The 17,624-nt window shown below is 48.0% G+C and overlaps 2 protein-coding genes across 2 annotated transcripts in view; both read right to left on the bottom strand.

Annotated features, from left to right (window-relative positions):
* Positions 1 to 2,605, bottom strand: part of KATNB1 (katanin p80 (WD repeat containing) subunit B 1) — a 21,124-nt gene extending 18,519 nt beyond the window's left edge. The window contains exon 1 of the mRNA XM_010004390.1: positions 2,461 to 2,605. Within this exon, the coding sequence (XP_010002692.1) occupies positions 2,461 to 2,605 (145 nt within the window). The remainder of the gene's footprint in view (positions 1 to 2,460) is intronic.
* An 837-nt stretch (positions 2,606 to 3,442) lies between these two features.
* Positions 3,443 to 16,911, bottom strand: DRC7 (dynein regulatory complex subunit 7). Its single transcript, XM_010004374.1, has 17 exons — positions 16,781 to 16,911; positions 16,196 to 16,370; positions 15,044 to 15,169; positions 13,705 to 13,899; positions 13,075 to 13,206; positions 12,542 to 12,742; positions 11,633 to 11,812; positions 10,790 to 10,823; positions 10,161 to 10,289; positions 9,227 to 9,355; positions 8,376 to 8,599; positions 7,300 to 7,515; positions 6,728 to 6,838; positions 5,478 to 5,588; positions 4,272 to 4,463; positions 3,671 to 3,810; positions 3,443 to 3,533 (listed from the first exon to the last, which is right to left on the bottom strand). The coding sequence occupies exons 1-17, from the start codon at positions 16,909 to 16,911 to the stop codon at positions 3,443 to 3,445; spliced, it is 2,517 nt and encodes an 838-aa protein (XP_010002676.1).
* Positions 16,912 to 17,624: the final 713 nt, after the last annotated feature.

Here is a 17,624-nt window from a genome sequence, read left to right as displayed (position 1 = left end):
CCTGCTGCAGGGCCCGCCGGAGGCCGTGCCCGGTGTGCCCGGTGTGCCCGGTGTGCCCGCAGGCCGCGGTTCCCCTCGCTGGGTGTCCCGGGCGCAGCCCCGGCAGCAGCACCGCTCCCCGGTTCTCCGCCTTTGTATCTTAGCCCAGCTCCCCCTCGCTCTCGTTGCCCCCGCCGAGCCAGACCCGCCGGAGGGGAGGCCCTCGGGGGACTTTTCCCGCCGGTGGGGCTTGCTGAGACCTCCCCCTGCCCGGCTGAAGTGGAGTCAGATGCTTCTGCTCCTGTCTCCGAAGCCAATTGCTCCATCAAAAGAGGAAATCAAATTCGTTTGATACAAGTACCTGATAGTATATATTAGCTGTTTTTTTGGCAGCTGTAATGTCCCTAGTGCCTGTAAAAGTATTTTTACATTAATTTTTTTCTGTTGTCTTTTCTGCTATTGAGCTACCACTGGTAAGTTCATAAGCACAGGCTTGCTCCTGTTTTTCTTTCTTTCTCTAGAGACACCTTAGGGTTTTCTTTCTCCCCAGTTCCCTGAGATCCCTCAGTCCTGCAGCCTACAGTCCTTGAGATTTGGGAATTGTTTGGCCTGAAATTCCTAACGTTCGTTTTCAGTGGTGTTTTCTTACAGGAATACCTCTCTAGCTCAAAGAGCTACTTTTGAGCTTCCTGCTTTCCTGACCTGTTTCTGTCCATGGTAGGTAGCCACGTTAGCCAAGTGCTGAGAGAGGGATGCAGAGCTGCCAGGAATTGTTGTGGAATAGGCTGCTGTGGTTGCTGAATGGCTTAGAATCATAGAATGGGTTGGGTTGGAAGGGACCTTAAAGATCATCTAGTTCTAAACCCCCTGCATGGGCAGCGACACCTCCCACTGGACCAGGTTGCTTAAGGCCCCGTCCAATGTGGCCTTGAAAATACAAGGTACTGTTGTGAAACATCTCAGAGCTCCAAAACTGGGAGTTGGGAGGCCTGGGCAGAACTGGGGGATTTGCTGTGGTGCAACCATCTCCCACAAGAAATGCTGAATTCTCTGCTATGTCTAAGCCCCAAATTGAGTGTCTCCTTAAGAATTACAGAATTACCTTGGTTGGAAAAGACCTTAAAGATCATTAAGTCCAACCATCAACCTAACACTGACTTAACTGTCCTTAACTAAACCATATTCCCCGAGCACTGTCTGTACACTCTTCAATACCTCCAGGGATGGTGACTCCACCACTGCCCTGAGCAGCCTGTTCACCCTTTTGGTAAAGAAACTCTTCCTAACACCCTTCAAGCAACACCTAAATTAATATGCTCTCTATAAGAGTAATTTGCTGTAATTTAATGAACTAGGATATTCAGATTAGGAATAATGTTCTAATGGTGGCTTTTGTGTTTAAACATTGTGTCCAACTCTTAAAATGTAAGCAACACAAGAGAAAATTACTCTGTTTCAATAAAATAGGCAGTTAGTGGGGTTTGTTTCACTATAAAAGCCCGTTAGTGTATCTATTACACTTAAAATTGACAGCTACCTTAAAAGAAGAAATTTAATCTGCTCTGGTTCATGCTGCATTTTAGGTGTCATGTCTCTTGTTCTGCTGTATCGCAGCAGAGTAAGTTCCTGCCTTCCCCTGGCTGTAGTCAGGATGGTCTTCTTGAAGGTGATCATCAGAGATTGTTCCTTGAAGACTGTGGCTGTTGGGAACTATAGGTAGAAACATCATAGGTGTCCGTGGTGCCTAATGTGCTATAGGTGACATGAGAAATAATTTCCAAGAGGTTCAGGGACTTCCATAAACACCAACACGTGACATGCACCTACTGACTATTTGTGCATCTCAGGGAACTGTGACTAACCAAAAGACTTGATTACCTAAAATGTCTTGTATTTGGAATGCTTTTTGGATTTCTCTCAGCTTCTTAACCTGTCTGCCCTTATCTGTGAATGATGAGATACTCAAAGAGAAAAATAAAGATGTTAAAATCAAAAGTTGGTAAATTTGAGTCTTTGCTGGGTTTTTGTCCTGGTTTGGGCCTAACAGGACAACAAAGAACCAGCCAAGTAGCTGCTCAGTCAACTCCCCCCTCACACACACTGTGGGGAGGATAAACCCAGCTAGAAGTTGCGGTTCAAGACAAGGTCAAGGAGGCAAAACAGACACAATTTGGGGAAAAATAATAATTTAATTTCACACTAATCAATGCCCTCAGGACACAGACACACACAGGGCAGGGCTCACACACGTTACCCCACCCCTCCTTTCTTCCCGGACCCAAATCCCTTTGTTCCCCACTTCTCTCCCTCCTTCCCCCCAGCAGCACAGGGGGATGGGGTTTGGAGTCAGTTCACAGGCTGGTGGTTCCTGCTGCTCCTTCCTCCTCAGGAGGAAGGATTCCTCACAGTCCTGCCCTGCTCCCCGCGGGTCCCTCCCATGGCAGATCCTCCACTGACCTCTCCTCCAGGAGCCCTTCCCACCAGCCCGGAGCCACCCCAGCGCTGCCCGCAGAGTCACGGGGGCTTCAGGAACAGGCACCTCCCCTGGTGCAGGGTCCTCCACGGCTGCAGATCCACATTTGCCCCTTCTGGCCCCTTCAGGGAATGTTCCACCGTGCTCCTCCATGAGTGCAGAGGGACAGCCTGACATTTGGCCATGGGCTGCAGGGGAACTTCTATTTGGGCACCTTCTTCCCCTTCTTCCTCACTAACCTCGGGATCTTCAGCACTGCTCTCACCTCTCCAGCTCAGCTGCTTCTCCCCCGCTTGCTCTCTCCTTAGCTTTTATATAAATTCTTTCATATGTTAATCGCGGAGGCTCATCTATTTGTCTTTCTAAGTACCCGGCCTTGGCCACCTGAGCTGGAGGAGCTTTTAGTAGCTTCTTAGAGAAGCCACCCCTGGGGCTCCCCCCCTGCTAGCGAAACCATGTCACAACAAACCAGCACCGTTTTGAGTTTAATACAGAGCTCTAAACAAAGTCAAAGAATTTCTGTATTTGTTGTGAACTCACAAGTTCAAAATCTTTTCTTGTGCTATTTCTAAAACCAAATTACACATTTGTTAAAATATTACTCTATTGGAAAAGAACCAATGCTCCCAAATAATCCTGATGTCAGCAGCTAGGGAGCAGGTTTGGGGAAGAAAAGCCCTGCAATACAGCCTGCATAATTTGTAGCAACTTCTGAAGCAGATCTTAAAGCTAAGGTCTCATTCAGACTTATTTCAAACGTGACAGACTCGCATGAGAAGACAATTGATGTTACTGTAGATGGGCCCTACAACAGAGAGAAAAGAAAAAGGCAGTGGAATGCTACAAGTTCATCCAGAGCTTCTTTAATCTGCTGATAACAGAAGACAGACTGCAGCCAAATAGGAAAACCCTTCCAAGTTGTTTTTTTCAGGCTGCTTCTACCAGGCTTCAGGGCTGATTTCCAGTGTCTGGTGTGGAGGAATAATGACATCAGGCATGGCCAAGGTGCTCAGCGAGGCGAGGGTCCTTGCGCAGCTTCTCTTCAAGAGCAAGGTACTTCTGGGGTGCCACCTGTTTTTCCCTAGAAGAAGAAGGGGGATATCAGAGGAAAACTGCAGCAGGACAGTAAGTAGAACATTTTATAGGATAGCTTCAGTGCTGAGCTCCTGGGGGGTGACTTGCAGAGCTCCCCTGGGCTCAGGCAGTCATTCCCAATACCTGTTGAGCCTCAGAGCTAGAATGTGGATGTGGAACATGGCTTCAGAGTAATGGGTGAGGAAATCACCCTCCTCCTCTGTGCTGAGCTGATCCCGTTTCTCTTGAAACCACTGCTCCTTTTTCTGCAGCTCTTCCACTGCCTGTTGAGGGGAGCAAGTGACCAGCAGTCAGAGCAAGACAGAGGATAACCAGGAGCAAAGGCACAGAGAAAGGCAGGAGCCAAGATGAAGGAAGCCACAAATCGGAGCCAGTTTATTTTCCTAGGGGGCAATAAGTTTCAGATGAGGTCTCAGAGACAAGAACACGAGGGGAAAAACATGGAACAGTGAGAGGCAGCAAAGCCTGAATGTGTTGCCTCACCGTAACCAAGAGCTGGAGAACCAAAGCAGCTCTGATTGAGACAGGGCCTAATTTCACCCTAGAGCTATTTTGCTCTTTGATTTCACATGATAATGACAAAAAAACATATATAGGGATGTTTATGGCTCTGTTAAAGTAATCAAAGGAGGTTTGTTCCTTGCCTGCTGACACAATGAGAAGAGTTACCCTCCTGCCAGTGCAGAAGGGACTCCATGCACATCGTGGACAAGGCTGGGAATACCTTTTCAAAGCGTGCCTGGATGATGTTAACTTTATTAATGAGACGATGCTTCAAATCTGTCAGGCAATTATCTCTGACACGCAGGGCCTGCCCCTTAGTCATCTTCTCTCTGTAGCCAATTTGAATAAGAAAAGGTGCCAAGTAATCCTGCCCCTGTTCCTTTTGTCTTAGGAACTCATCCTCTGTTGTGCTCTGGAAGGGAAAGGAAAGAAAGGGTCATGGTCCTATTTACCTGCTTCCCCAAACACCCTCGGTGAAGCAAAATACAATCAAAGATCCACCCCCAAAGAGGAAGTATTGTTTCTTTTTTCCTATAGTTTGATCAAAACTACTGGTTTGCATTAACTTTGCATACCAACCCTTTCCTAATGAAGTTTTTATTCTGTAGTTTCTTTTCTATCTTTCTTTTTAACACTTCTCTTAATTTGCTTGATTGCAAAGACATCTGCTACATCAAACCTGTTATCCACTGAGGTGCAACAAGGGCTCTACAAAATCTATTTGTATTTGGATAGAAGGAGATTAGGACAGAGGGTTTTGATGTAGCTGCTTCTTGGCTCTTCGCCCCTGATCTTTTTTAATGCCAGAAGTTTGGTTTGTAAAACCTGGTATCACCTTTTATAACCTCTCTGTGCAGCAAAGCTCAGTCTAAAAAACATTCACAAGAAGCATCTTGGTGATCTTGAAAAACTCCAAGTAATTATTCTTGAATCTTTTTGTATTTGTCCAGAACATTTATAAGGTATTAATTTCTCAGAGGTCCTGGAACAAAACTGGCTTTGGAAGTAATAAGGAAAACCAAGAAAACAATTGATTCCTATCACAGAAGGAAATGTGTATTTGCCTAACTAAATGAGCCCTGCCTAGAAAGCTACAGTTTGGAATCCATGCTCATACTCTTCCCATAATCTCTATTATCAACTAATCCTCATGAATTATTTTTTTTTATTAACTAAATGAACTAAAACAATAACCTTTCTCAGTGATGCGAGTTTTACCAGCAGGTCAAAAGGTCACAGCATGATAATGTTACATGTTCATGGGAAGTCAGCTGAAGCAGTGATGATTTACACCTGCTCAGGATTTGGCCCAGTATATTTAAGTGATACTAAAAGCTCTTCAGAGAGAATTCCTCAAAGAGAAAAAGCTTCCTTGGGATTTCTTTGTGTACATGTAATAAATCTGAGATGAATTAAGTCTGCCTACCGTGACTTCATACTGTTGTTCTCCCATTTCACTCCTCGCAGTGTTATACATTGAAACTGACAATTTTATGTCATTTTCTTCATTCTTACGGATCTCCAAAATATTTAACACCTTCCAAAAAATCAGAAGAAAGACCCCTCAGCTTTCTCACAAAATGGTAGTACTTTTATATGCTTGACCTGCTAAAAGAGCAGACACTGCATACAAGAACTGTAGCATAAGGTTAAATACAGAAGATCTAAATATGTTTATATCCTGCTGATGGATCAAGCCAATAGTGGTCTTATTTTTAGATTACTGCCCTGTATTAAATTCTTGAACACAATTATTGGTATTGTCTGTCAGGAAAGCTCTTCTGGAGCCATAGTTATGCCGCTACTTTTGAAATTGCACTTTAGCTTAGTATTTATTTATCTTAACAGGATATACAGTACAAACAATGTGAGTATTTTTTGCTATTAATACACCCAGACTGAGAAATTTGGCAAGGCAGTTCATGAGGTCACCGTGAACCAGCTTAAAATTTATGAAAAAGAAAAAAAAAAAAGGAAAAAAAAAGGAATTTTGCAGTTTTGTTCTTAATTATCCCCAGTATTCTGTGCTAATGCAGTTGAGGATTCCCTCTCCAGCTCCTTCAGGAGCTCTTCTTCCTCACAAAAACATTTTTAAAAATCCAGTAGTTTTGCCTCCATCTGCCAGGATGTTTGTATTTACCATGAAGTAGTTACAAAGACTTCTAAGAACATGGATTTTTTACACTGGTCACAGTGTGATTAGCAGTACAAGCAATGTATTTTCTGAAGGATTTCTCTACAGTTGCTCCCACAAAAAGTCACTTCAGTATCTTGGATAGGCCTGCCTAGCAACCCGATCCACCATGGCCTACAATATCCTTTCTTTTTGGTGTGATTTCCAGGCTAAAGGCAGATACATCTCTAGATGCCCCAATTCATCTCCTGTCATTTGCTCTCTGAAACTCTCTTCCTCCCAGAGAATGCTGGTGCTGGGCAGTGTGTGATGCTCCATAAATATATTAAATATAAATATATTATTAATTAAAATTATTAATATAAAAACATTAAAGTTAACCTTTATTGAAGAGTGGTTGGGTTGCCAGCTTGGTAACTCAGCATGGAAGCCAGATTTCTAATTTTTATTACAGTTTATGGTGAAGATGCTTTGGCAACCAGTCAGTTGAAACCATTTCTATGCCTGACCAACTCTGACAAGAGTGTGGACACCCCCGTTACCTCTGCTTCAGACTGCTGGACTTGCAGCTTCAACTGCTTCTCTTCCTTTGTTAGCTCCTGCAACAAGTTGTAGAGAGGGAGCAGCTTCTTGGCTTTCTCAGGGCACCCAGCCTGGAAACAGAAAAGCAAGTGAAAGTCAGTAGCTTGCTCTGGGTGCCCAGGACCAGGTGCTCTGCTATTCTATTTTTCAAGAGAACAGCAGAGGAAATTTCAGCTTCCCTGTCATGAGCCCACATGACTGAGCCAAACAGTTGCTGAACCATCATCTTGCAAGACCCCAGTGGCTCCCTGACGACCAAGTCTGGGAAGTCTGGGAAGCTGAGCTCAGGCATGGCCAGACTAAGCCCTTCACCCTGCACCACGTCTGGTGTGCCCAGGCACTTCCAGCACAGCAGTACATCTCCAGGGGTTTGGTGTTGGCATCCTGGAGGCTGTGAGGGAGGGCTGCAGATGGAGCAGAGGGGCAGCATGGACTGTGTCATGCTTGTAGCTCTTCCACTGACATTTCACATTGCTGTTGTGTCTTGTGATCTAGAAAAGCTTCCAAGATGGAAGTAGGTTTTTCTCCATACCTCGTACATGATGCACATTTCTGGGGTCATGACAGTTTCACGTCCTCTCCTATCATCCTCTGCTGCTTTGAATAAATCCTTCTTTGATGCAGTAATGTATTTATCCTTGAGGTGATATGTCAGACTGATGGTCTCCTCTGTGATCAGAAAGATACGTTCTGCTATATCTTCATCAGCAGGCTTTTCTAGGTTTCTGTGAAAACACTCCTTGATTTGCTAATGAGGGGTGAAAAGAAAGAGTTGGAAAGTTAGAAAACTACAAGATTGCAGAAGGTTGGGTAAAAACCCAAGGTAAAAAAAAAGGGCTTTTCTGCCTGGACTATAATGGCACCTCTTGGCTCATGGTCCTATGGTTCCTTCCTGTGCCTAAGAAAAAAGCACAAAGATGCTTAAAGGAATAGAGAAGTCTAATTGTGGAGCTAAGTATGGTCTCAAAGCTCAAGGCTAGCTTGGGATGCATCCCTGCCTGAGGGAACTGCAGGAACAAGGTGTGTTGGAGCACAACAAAGTTTCCCACATTCCCCCAGCATAGGGAAGAAAAAAGTGTTGGGTGCTGGTCTAAAGGCAGGCTGCTGCATGGCTCTGTCCTGGCAGGAGAAGGGGCTGAGCCATACTGCCACATGTCAGATTTCCTCCCTCTTCTGTTCTCTAAATCAGGCCTGACTAGGAAGAGGCAGATTACCTGCTTGTAAGAAACCAGAGTGGTGCAACACTTGATCAGGAACCCAAATGCCATTCATTTGGGGCCAGAATACAAAATTGTTTGAGTAGTTTTGAGTCTTGTGAAAATTTCATTCCAAAATCATTGTCAAGCTTTTTTTTCTTCCCTCTGACACACATTTTTCAATCTTAGTTTCCTATTTTCACTCTAGCTGCTCAGGGCAGCTCATGACAACTGGTCACACTGTAGCTCTCTGTACTGTGAGACACAGGAGCTGAACAAGGCCTGGACATCCCAGCCAGATTTTTGCGTTGGCTGTGTGGACTGAAAAGGAACCTAAAGCCCTAGGCAGTGTGTTTTGCACAGTGTAAGTATCACAGTGACAGATATTTCTCTTTTCCTGCCTTGGCCTTACCACTATAGGCCGGGAGCTGTCAATACTGGTGCCAGCCAAGTGTACTTTCTTCACTCTTTTGCCAAACACCGTCTGCCGGACATGCAGGAAGTCATCCCTGCCCACAAAGTACTCTGTCATCTCCTTAACATCTTCAACACGTTTCTGGAGGCCATCAACTCGTGCCTCATGGTAGAACTCCATTATATGTTCACTCTTTGGCTCCAGTGACTTATAGCTGTGAGCTGAGGACATAAGGCAGATTGCAAACATTTTCAGAGGCAACACTAACGTGCTAAGCCCTAGTGTGGCCAGAGAAGGTTCATTTTCTTCAGCAGCCAAAAAATAAAATGCAGGTAAAGAGTGTAAGAAGGGAATGTTATCTCCTCACTGCTGTGTACTAATAAGCCATGGCCTGAGGACATCAGGACAGCTTGCAGGGCCTCTGCTTTCCTTACACAGTCCAGTGGAGCCTGGGCCCTGCTCTTCCCAAACCAGGAATGGGCACAGCCTCTTGAGGTGAAATGCTGCTCTAGTGACAGATCTGATGCAGCACTTTCTCTCCCCAACTGTACAACACTGACAGACCAGACCTCACCCTGAGGAGAAAGTTTCTATGTCTGTCACCTCTACTGGCAAAAGTAAATTGTATCACCCTGTATCTGGGATAGGTATGTCTTTTTCTTCTGATCTGCGAGGACTGGCAGACAACCCAATTCTCTACTCTCCACTGGAGACCATATTATTTATCTAGGTGATTCATCCCCTAGGTTTGCCACTTGCCCCCAACTTTGGGCTTTTGCCACTATCAGAAGGGATTCACGTGAAGTCCCAGCAGCTACAGTCCCAGCTGCCCAGATGAGCTGGAATACCTTTAAGACTGAGGAGGTGTCCTGGGCTGAAGTAGTCTGTGATCACCTGTGTTTGTATATTCACTTCTCTCATAACTAGCAGGTCTTCTCGATTTTTGAACCACTCCCTCACCTGCACTGCTTCAGTATCTGGCAAGAGAAAAATGGTTTCAAAACCCTAGGTCACCCTGTTGAGTTGGCATGATACATCTGATGAGCTCTCAGTGCCTCTGCAAGCCCCTTGTGCTGACACACCATAGCAGACATTGTGTAGTCACTGGAATTGGCCCTGTGCACTGGGGCAGTTTGTAGATGACTCCTGGTCTACATTTGAGCAGATGAATTACACCTTAAGAGGGTGTATTCCTCTCCATCAACAGGAACTGAAGTCATCACCTCAGGGGGAGAAGGTGGCACAGTGGATGGCTCAGCTATGGCTGAGCGAGAGAAATTCTACCCCAAATAAAATTCATCATGGTAGTGTCAGGAGGGAAGGGAAAAGAGGTAAGGATATTACACTACCCAAGAGGGCTAAGAACAAGACACTCTGTGTCCAGTTGGGAATCTCCACGGTTTCTTGGAGCAGCTGGAGAAGAATAATGCTTTTGAGTAGCTGCTCCTGTGTACACCAATGGGAACAGTCATACTATTGCATTAAATCCAATCAGCTTTCCACTTCTCTGAAGATAGAAAATCCAAGCACTTGACCCACAACACTGAACAGCCTCACCATTGGAGTGTAAAATGGATTCAAACTCCCACAGAAACCCCTGGGAGTGCTGGAAGGTTCTGGGGCCTGATGTACAGTGAGCATGATGGAGCATTTGAACATGTGGTAACTGTGAAAACATGAGAGATGAGAAAACACCAGAGAGACTCTGGCAGCAAGGGGACCACCTCCCCCTTCCCCCAGCACAGGCTGTGTTTGCTCAGGGCATCCAGGGTGTCCACTCACAGTCTGAGTCTGCATAGATGGTGAGGCGCTTCACCAGCCCATCTTCATTCAGGTAGGGAGACCACTTCTCTAGTTTTGCTTGCTTGTACAGGGTCACCTTCTTCCCCTGGGAACAGCGGGTCTCAAACTCTGAAATGGGCGAGAGAGGTGTCAGAAAATTTTAATCCCTTGTACTCAGCCCTAAGAAAAAGAATTAGAGAGGGAGAAAACCATGGTCTAAGGGAAACCATGTATTTTTTACTGTGTTCAGCTGCCAATAAAGCTGCTCAGCCCTTGCCTCTTGTGCTTTAATAATAGAGTAATAACCCTTTTATCTCCCAGGCAGATAATGCCAGGGCTGTTCCTTGCACATAGTGGAAACAGAAAGTCCATCCCAGGCGAAATCATTCAGTTAGAAGGAAAACATGGGGAGCAGGGAAGGGGGCAAGTCTGCAGGGGTCCCACTCAGGCTGAGACAGCGGTGGGCAGGTGTTCCCACCAATAGCTGTTGCTGCCTTCATTTACTGCACTTCACCGCTGCACCTTGTGCCCATCCTGAAGGGAGAACCCTTTGAGTGACTTATACAAACATCCAAATCCACCAAAAGCTTAGCTGAGGGGCACACAAAAGGCAAAGGCAGAATACACACCTTTGGGAGAGATCTGGATTGGGGCTACCCATTCCTGCTGAAACAGAAGCAGAGATTTGCATTTTTGGCAGCTTCTCTTGCTGTGCCAGGAGGCATTTTGGCTCTAGAGAATGCAGTGCAGGGATCAGAGCTCAGCTGGCTCTACCAGGGCCGCACTCCTCCCGAGGACCCAGCGGGGCCAGGTGAGCCCATGAGGATGAAAGTGACCAGCAGATAATAAGAATACAGGCACTCTGCTCCCTGTGGAGCTGAGGAGAGCAGATAACCCAAATGTGCTGTCTCTGGCCTTCCTCCCTCCCCTGTGCTGCTGCTACTCCTGCTTTATCACACTCTCTTCTCCCACCATGACAACAAACCATTGTTTCCTTCCAGTATTCAGCATTTTTTGGTATATTAGAGTACATACATGATTTCTGCTACTGGTTGGCAACTCCACCTAGCAGCCAGGAGAACAGAGTGCTGACCACAGCATCACAGAAGGGCTTGGGTTGGAAGGACCTTAAAGATCATCTAGTTGCAACTCCTCTGCCATGGGCCTCCTCTCCCACTAGACCAGGTTGCTCAAACACCAGCAGAGAATGAGCATCCAGAAAAATTTCAGTTTGGGTTTTATTTTTTTTAATGATTTCCTACCAAAGGCTGGTGCACTGGAGACCTACAGAGATCCCTAGTCACTCAGGACTCCAGAAGTGCCACTTGGAGTCCTGCTTCAAAAAGTATCAGAAAGATTGGAGATTGAGAAGAAATCTAAAGTACCAACCAATCAAAACCTTGATAGAGCAACAGTGGTGTGCCCTGGAGAGAGCAGCAGGCAGGTAGATGTATGCAGGCCCACAAACATACCAGTTGGATACTGCATCCCCACTGCACCACTGCAGCATTTGGGTCACTCACCATGTCATCCATGGTCCTGTCAGGAAACTTCTTTTCTTTCTCAGCATCTGAGAGCTGCTTAAGAGACCTGTTGCTCCCCAAAAGCATAACTTCCCAGCGGAGAGTGTCATCCAAGTCAAAGATGAGATCCTAGACCATACACAAAAAACCCACATAACTCCAGGGCAGTTTCAAGAGCCTGACACAAAACTGAAGGCTGCTCCTGTGTGTTTGCAGAGCTCTAGGCCTGGCTGGTTGTCAGAGAATTAAAGGACTCTAGACAGAGCCAGGATCTCAATGAGGTGGGCTTGTCAGACCCTTGGCTGGCTGGTGGGACCCCACAGACTGCCCTTCTGCCTAGGGGGCTGCAGACCCCTTTCGTCACCGTGCCTCTGCTACAGATGAGAGTAAGCTGCTGGAAATGCTTCAGCCTCCTTCCTCAGGCTGTGCATGGCCCCAGGGTCATTCACAGGGCCTGGTGCTGCTCTAACTCAGACTCTTGCCTCCCAGACTCTACATCAGATGGGGAGTAGCTGAGATGTAGGAAGAGCCTAATCAAGATATTCTCTGCCTTGAGTCATGCCTGACAGGCTCAAAAGATTCTCTGCCTTAATTGTTGGAGAGAATGGGTTTCCAGCCAGCCCAAAACCCTGATATTCTGGCATTGCAGGGGTTTAACAGGTGTGATTTGTATTCGCTAGTTGAGGGTCTGGGTTATCCTGCAGTATTTCCAGAGTCTATGTAACCAGAGCAACAAGACCAGGGCAAACACAAAGAATGGTAAGTGGAAACTGGGATCACCACAGATCCTGGGCTTCCCCAGGACTCAGGTTAGCCCAGCTGTCCCTCCCAGGCACAGGGTGCCTAAGGGCTTGTTACCTTGCAGCCATTCCGGCAGTCCTGCATGTTCACCCAGTAGTTCCTGTGGTTCCAGACGCTCTCAATGCCAAGGAAGTGCTCATCCATGGTGCTGTGGCTGTTTCCCGTGAAAGGGTTGATGAAGAAGGTCTCAGGAACCTCCCTCTTCCCAGACAGAACCAAAACCCAGGCGTGCACCCGTAAGCCACTCAAAGGGTCACGCTTGAGCTTTCCCACTTCCTGTAATGCAGAGGACAGCTCAGTACCTATTGCCATTTTATTGCCACTTAGTCCAACCCAATGGCAATCCTATGTTCTCCACTGCCCACTTCTAAAGATCTCCAGGCCCTTAACACTCCTCAGGAGAGAGAGGTACCCATCACACATTGCTGTGCCAGCACACACTATGTTCCCAGAGGCCAAGTTCTCCTGGCCATGATCAGGGTTGTGTTGTACTTCATCGCAGAGGGTGGTGAGCTCGTCTATTTGGTCAGCCATTACCTGTCTCAGCTCATCCTTCTGGAGTTACCATGAGGGCAACTTCACTAACTCACCGTGACCTGCTCCTCTTCTCTTTCCTTGTTCTTTTCAGTTTCTGTCTTCTTCTTGGCCTCCTGCTGAAGCACAAACATGCTCTGCTGGTCTGGTAAGGTCTTAATTCTGGACTTCATCCCATATTTCGGTACCTGCATCCACAAAAGCAGGGTATTGCTGTGAGACCCAGCACAGACCAAGAAAAGGGAGAGAATGTACAGGTTACAGGTGCCTCCCAGTTCTCAACCCAGGCTGTCCCAGGAGGTGGTTGAGCCACCATCCCTGGAGACATCTAAAAAGACAGATGTAGTACCAGGGGACAGGGTTTAGTGGTCAATGCAGCAGAGTTAGGGTAGTGGTTGGATTTGATGATCTTGGAGGTCTTTTCCAACCAGAATGATACTGTGAACCCTTGCCAGTTTGCCATACTGGACCTGGTGAGCAGGAATTCCACAAAGCCAAAGGAGACTCCTAAAGAACTGTGGAAAATCACTCAAAAGATCCTTTTGGTCAAGTCCCTGCCTGGTACACACTGAACCCCAGGGTGAACCTGAAGCTATTTCCACTAGCTCAACCCTGGGGCTCACTGGAAATGAACAGGCTGAGCACATGTGCTGGGCTCCTACCTGCCCGCTCACTGCAGGTCTCACCTCTGGTGGCTTCCTGAGCAGTGGGCACAGCTCCAGAGTCTCGTCCAGGGAGCATATCTGGCGGGTGGCGTAGCCGTGCACGCAGTAGGCATCGTACCCGGCCCCGAGCAGCAGGGAGCACAGCACCACACTGAAGTCAAAGCAGTTCCCTCGCTGGTATTTCAGGATGGTGGTTGGGGAATAGAGTTTACTGGGCTTGAAAGAGAGAGATGAACATTTCCAGTGCTCGTCTTGTGAAGCTGCAACACACACCAGGCAGAGAGAGGAGAGACAGGGAGCACTGCCAATATCCTTGGGTCTTGCCCCATAAGGAATCTGCTATATGAAATTCTGTAAACCACAGTTCCCGTAAGTCCCCTCCAAAGTGATCTGGGGAAACTCTGCGCCCAACTCTGGTGACAAATTTAACCACGGGGAGAGATGGACAGAACAAGCCCATGAAACTGCTGAAAAACTAATACTAACTACCACTCTGGAGCATGACTTACCTCCACCTCTAGCTGGTCTGTCTGCAGCAGAAGACCCATAAGCTAAATTATAGATCAAAGCAGGGAACACATTCCCTTCTGGCTCTCACCAGTGAGCAAGAAAGGGATCAATATGCACATCTAGAGAGGTTCTACACAGTCTTCTCCCAGATCTCAGACACCATCTTAGGTGATCAAAGCAGTCTCTGTCTGCTAAATGGAGATATATTCTCCATGGTCACAAAGCACCAGAGCTCCCTTGGACACCCTGGGACTCTTGGGACACACTTGGCCAACATGGAGCTTGTGAAGGTAGGTGGTTTGGGGCTCTCTGCAGGGCGCTGGCAGCTCCTGATGGCAAGAGTGTGCTCCCTTTGCCCCACTTGATTCACACCAGCCAAGAACCTGCCCCAACTCTGGAATCATTCCTTCTTGCCAGTCTAGAAAGTTCCCTTCAGCCACCCCAAAATATCCCCAAAATTGGAATAGAAAAGTCTAAAGCCCCACAGAACTGGCCACTGAGGTCATGTATCATCCTCTGGGCTTGATATGCTCCTTTGTTCCACAGTGTTCCACAGGTCTTTGGAGGGCAAGTTTGTCAACCATTGCAACCCACTACAGACCAGCTGGTCACCTGGGGTGACTGAGGACAGGGTCACGCCCAATCTTGTAGAAACAGTGCTTGATTGTTTGACAGGTGCAACACTGTGCCCATACTGGGATTATGGGTCCAAACAGTGCATAGGACCTGGGAAAACTGGGAGGTTGCCTAAGTTATGAGGGGTCAAAGACTGTTGCAATCCCAAACATTGGGGTTCCCACACTGTGTCCTGCTGAGAGGCTCTTCTGATGGACTGCAGCCCTGTTCTTACCGGTGCGATGGGGGACTCCAGAGGCTCCATGGTGAGGTAATCAGAGACGAAGCTGGCGCAGCCATCCCAGTGCTGCAGCTCCGGGTATGGCAGCAGGGTCGGCCTCAACGTTGTGCTCACAAACTTCTAGAAGGCAACAAGAGGATTTTGGTTAGCCACCAGGTGCCTGGCAGAGTCTCCTGACCAAAGCCGTCCTCAGACCACTCCTGGATGTTGCAGCTAATGTTCAGGATCTCCCTAGAGTCTATCAAAGAGGGTCAGTAACCCTCCTTGCCTCTTCTGAGATGGAAATTGCATAGGGCTGAGAGGCCATCTGCTTGTCTGTGGCTAACACTTCCAGCTCATCTCATACACATTTGGGATGCAAGCCAGTTCTCTTAGTTTTCAAGCAAGACAAATAGCTTCTGCCCTTTCCAGCTTTTACATCATCCAGCACTAGGCATGTGTTTCAGTGGAGGACTTGGAAATGCTGGGCTAATAGCTGGACTCTATCTTTAAGGCTTTTTCCAACCAAAACCATCCTATGATTCTATGACATTTTTGCCTGGTATGTTACTGATATAATAAATGTTGGGGAAAGCTGGTCCAAAGTAGCAATTCCAGATGCGTGGGGGTCCCTCAGGTCCAGAACTAGACAACTGTTGAGCAGCCTGAGCCTATTCCTAAAAAAACCAGACCACAAACTTCCACATTTACTTCTGTCCAGGTTTAACACTGGCAATTGAACAAATGTCAGATGGTCTTTGTACACCACTCTCCCTCCACTGAAAGGGAAAGATAATTAAGTGGGAGAGACTTCCAGATAGGAAACTAAACTACACAGCTTTAATGAAACAGTAATGATGAAAAAGAAGTTCAGAGTAAGACCTAGCTCTGGATTCAGACCCCGTATGTGTGGCAGAGCCTGAGCCTCACCTGTTTCATGTGTTTCTTTATGTTTCTGTGGTCTTTCCCTTTTCCTAAGCTGCAGGGCTGTGATCTGCCTGCAGCCCACGTGGCACCACCACCCTTCCCAAGGTGCTGTGGGCCTGCTCAGGGTGCTGTGGGCACAGCAAAGGGGTTCCCATCCCCTTTGCCCACGAAGGAGGGCAGGAAGGGCAATATGGAAGCCCAGTGCCCCCACGCTGTGCCCAGCCCCACGCCAGCCCCTACCTGCAGGCCGCACTCGTTGACTGGGTGCAGGAAGAGCAGCTTGCGGTCAGGGCAGAGGTGACTGTACTGCTGGAGGAAATGCTCAGCCACCAGCAGCAGCTTCTCTTCCTTCAGGGAATTTGTGTGGTACGAAAACGGTAACTGGGACGTGTCAATGGAGTTCCAGTCAAAATCACTTCTGTGGCAGGAGGAGGCAAAGAGACACGGGTATTAAGCCAGGTGCAATTCAAACAAGGTGACCTGCTATAAAAACATGGCAAGGGTTCCCTGTTTCCCAGGGGAAAAAAAAAGGGGAATCATATCCTAGGACATGGTTTTGACATAGCCAAGCTTCTCCAGACTGACAGAAAGCTGCCATATGCCCAGAGGCTCATGGTGTCATAACACAGCAGCAGATGGATCAATGTACAATGAAGTGAGTCTCACTCACACTCTGGGATAAACACACCAGGCACATGGAACCAGGTCACTACCCTCCCTGTGCAAGGGGACCACACGTGCCATCCACATGTGTGCAACCTCCCCGTGGACCCCAACGGGGCCATCACTGCTCATCACAGTAACTATCAGACACACATGACTTACAGGACATCACTTGGGACAAAGACTTGCTCCTCAGACACCTCTGTCTCCACATCTTGGAGGTTATCACTGGATTCCAAAGCCTTCAGCTCTTCTTTTTGCTCCTCTTCCTCCTTCTCCTCCAGGACATCCATTCTGCCTCCTTCTGGGCACTGTGCAGAAATGCACACACTGGGGTGAATTCAGGGCTGGGACCCACAAACACAGCAACATAGAAACACCTGGATTCTGGCCGCAGAGATTTAGTACATGAGCACAGCTGAGGCAGCCAGAACTGCAAGAGCAATGGGTGAGCACTGACTGAGTTTGGGCCGGGCTCGGTAAATAAGCAGCTCTGTATTCCTGAATGCCCCAAGCACTGGGGAGATGGCAGAACGGGGGAGCCTGGCTTCTAGGGCACCGCACGCATCACGGTATGTCCCCCATTTCCCATGCCTATGTAAATGCTGCGTTCCCCATCCTGCCTGGGGGCTGCCAGCCGGGAAGCAGCTCCAGAAATCCACCAGGCACCTGCAGGTGGCCCATGGCTCCCAGCCGCTCCAGGCCTTGAGGGGAGGGGAGGGGACGTTCCGCAGCAATCAGCACTCTCCAAGGCCAAGAGGGCTGCTTTTATCGTCTGTTTACCGGCTGGGAAAGCTGGGGCCTGTTTGCTTCCCCTCCTTGCGGTCAGGCCGACCCCGGGAGGAGCAGATAGCAAAGGAGGCACAGACCTTGCCCGGGGAGGGGCAGGGGGCGGCAGGACGGGGGATGTCCCGGGGCCCAGCACGGCTCCCTGGCCTCTGCAGCGCCCGCCCAGGCTGCTCCCCCGACCTCCCACCGCCTCCCCACCGACCTCCCCGCGGGGCCC

Source organism: Chaetura pelagica, unplaced genomic scaffold, assembly GCF_000747805.2.
Source record: "Chaetura pelagica isolate M959 unplaced genomic scaffold, ChaPel_1.0 scaffold379, whole genome shotgun sequence".
NCBI classification, from domain to species: Eukaryota; Metazoa; Chordata; class Aves; order Apodiformes; family Apodidae; genus Chaetura; species Chaetura pelagica.
This window is presented reverse-complemented; position numbering and strand designations above follow the sequence as displayed.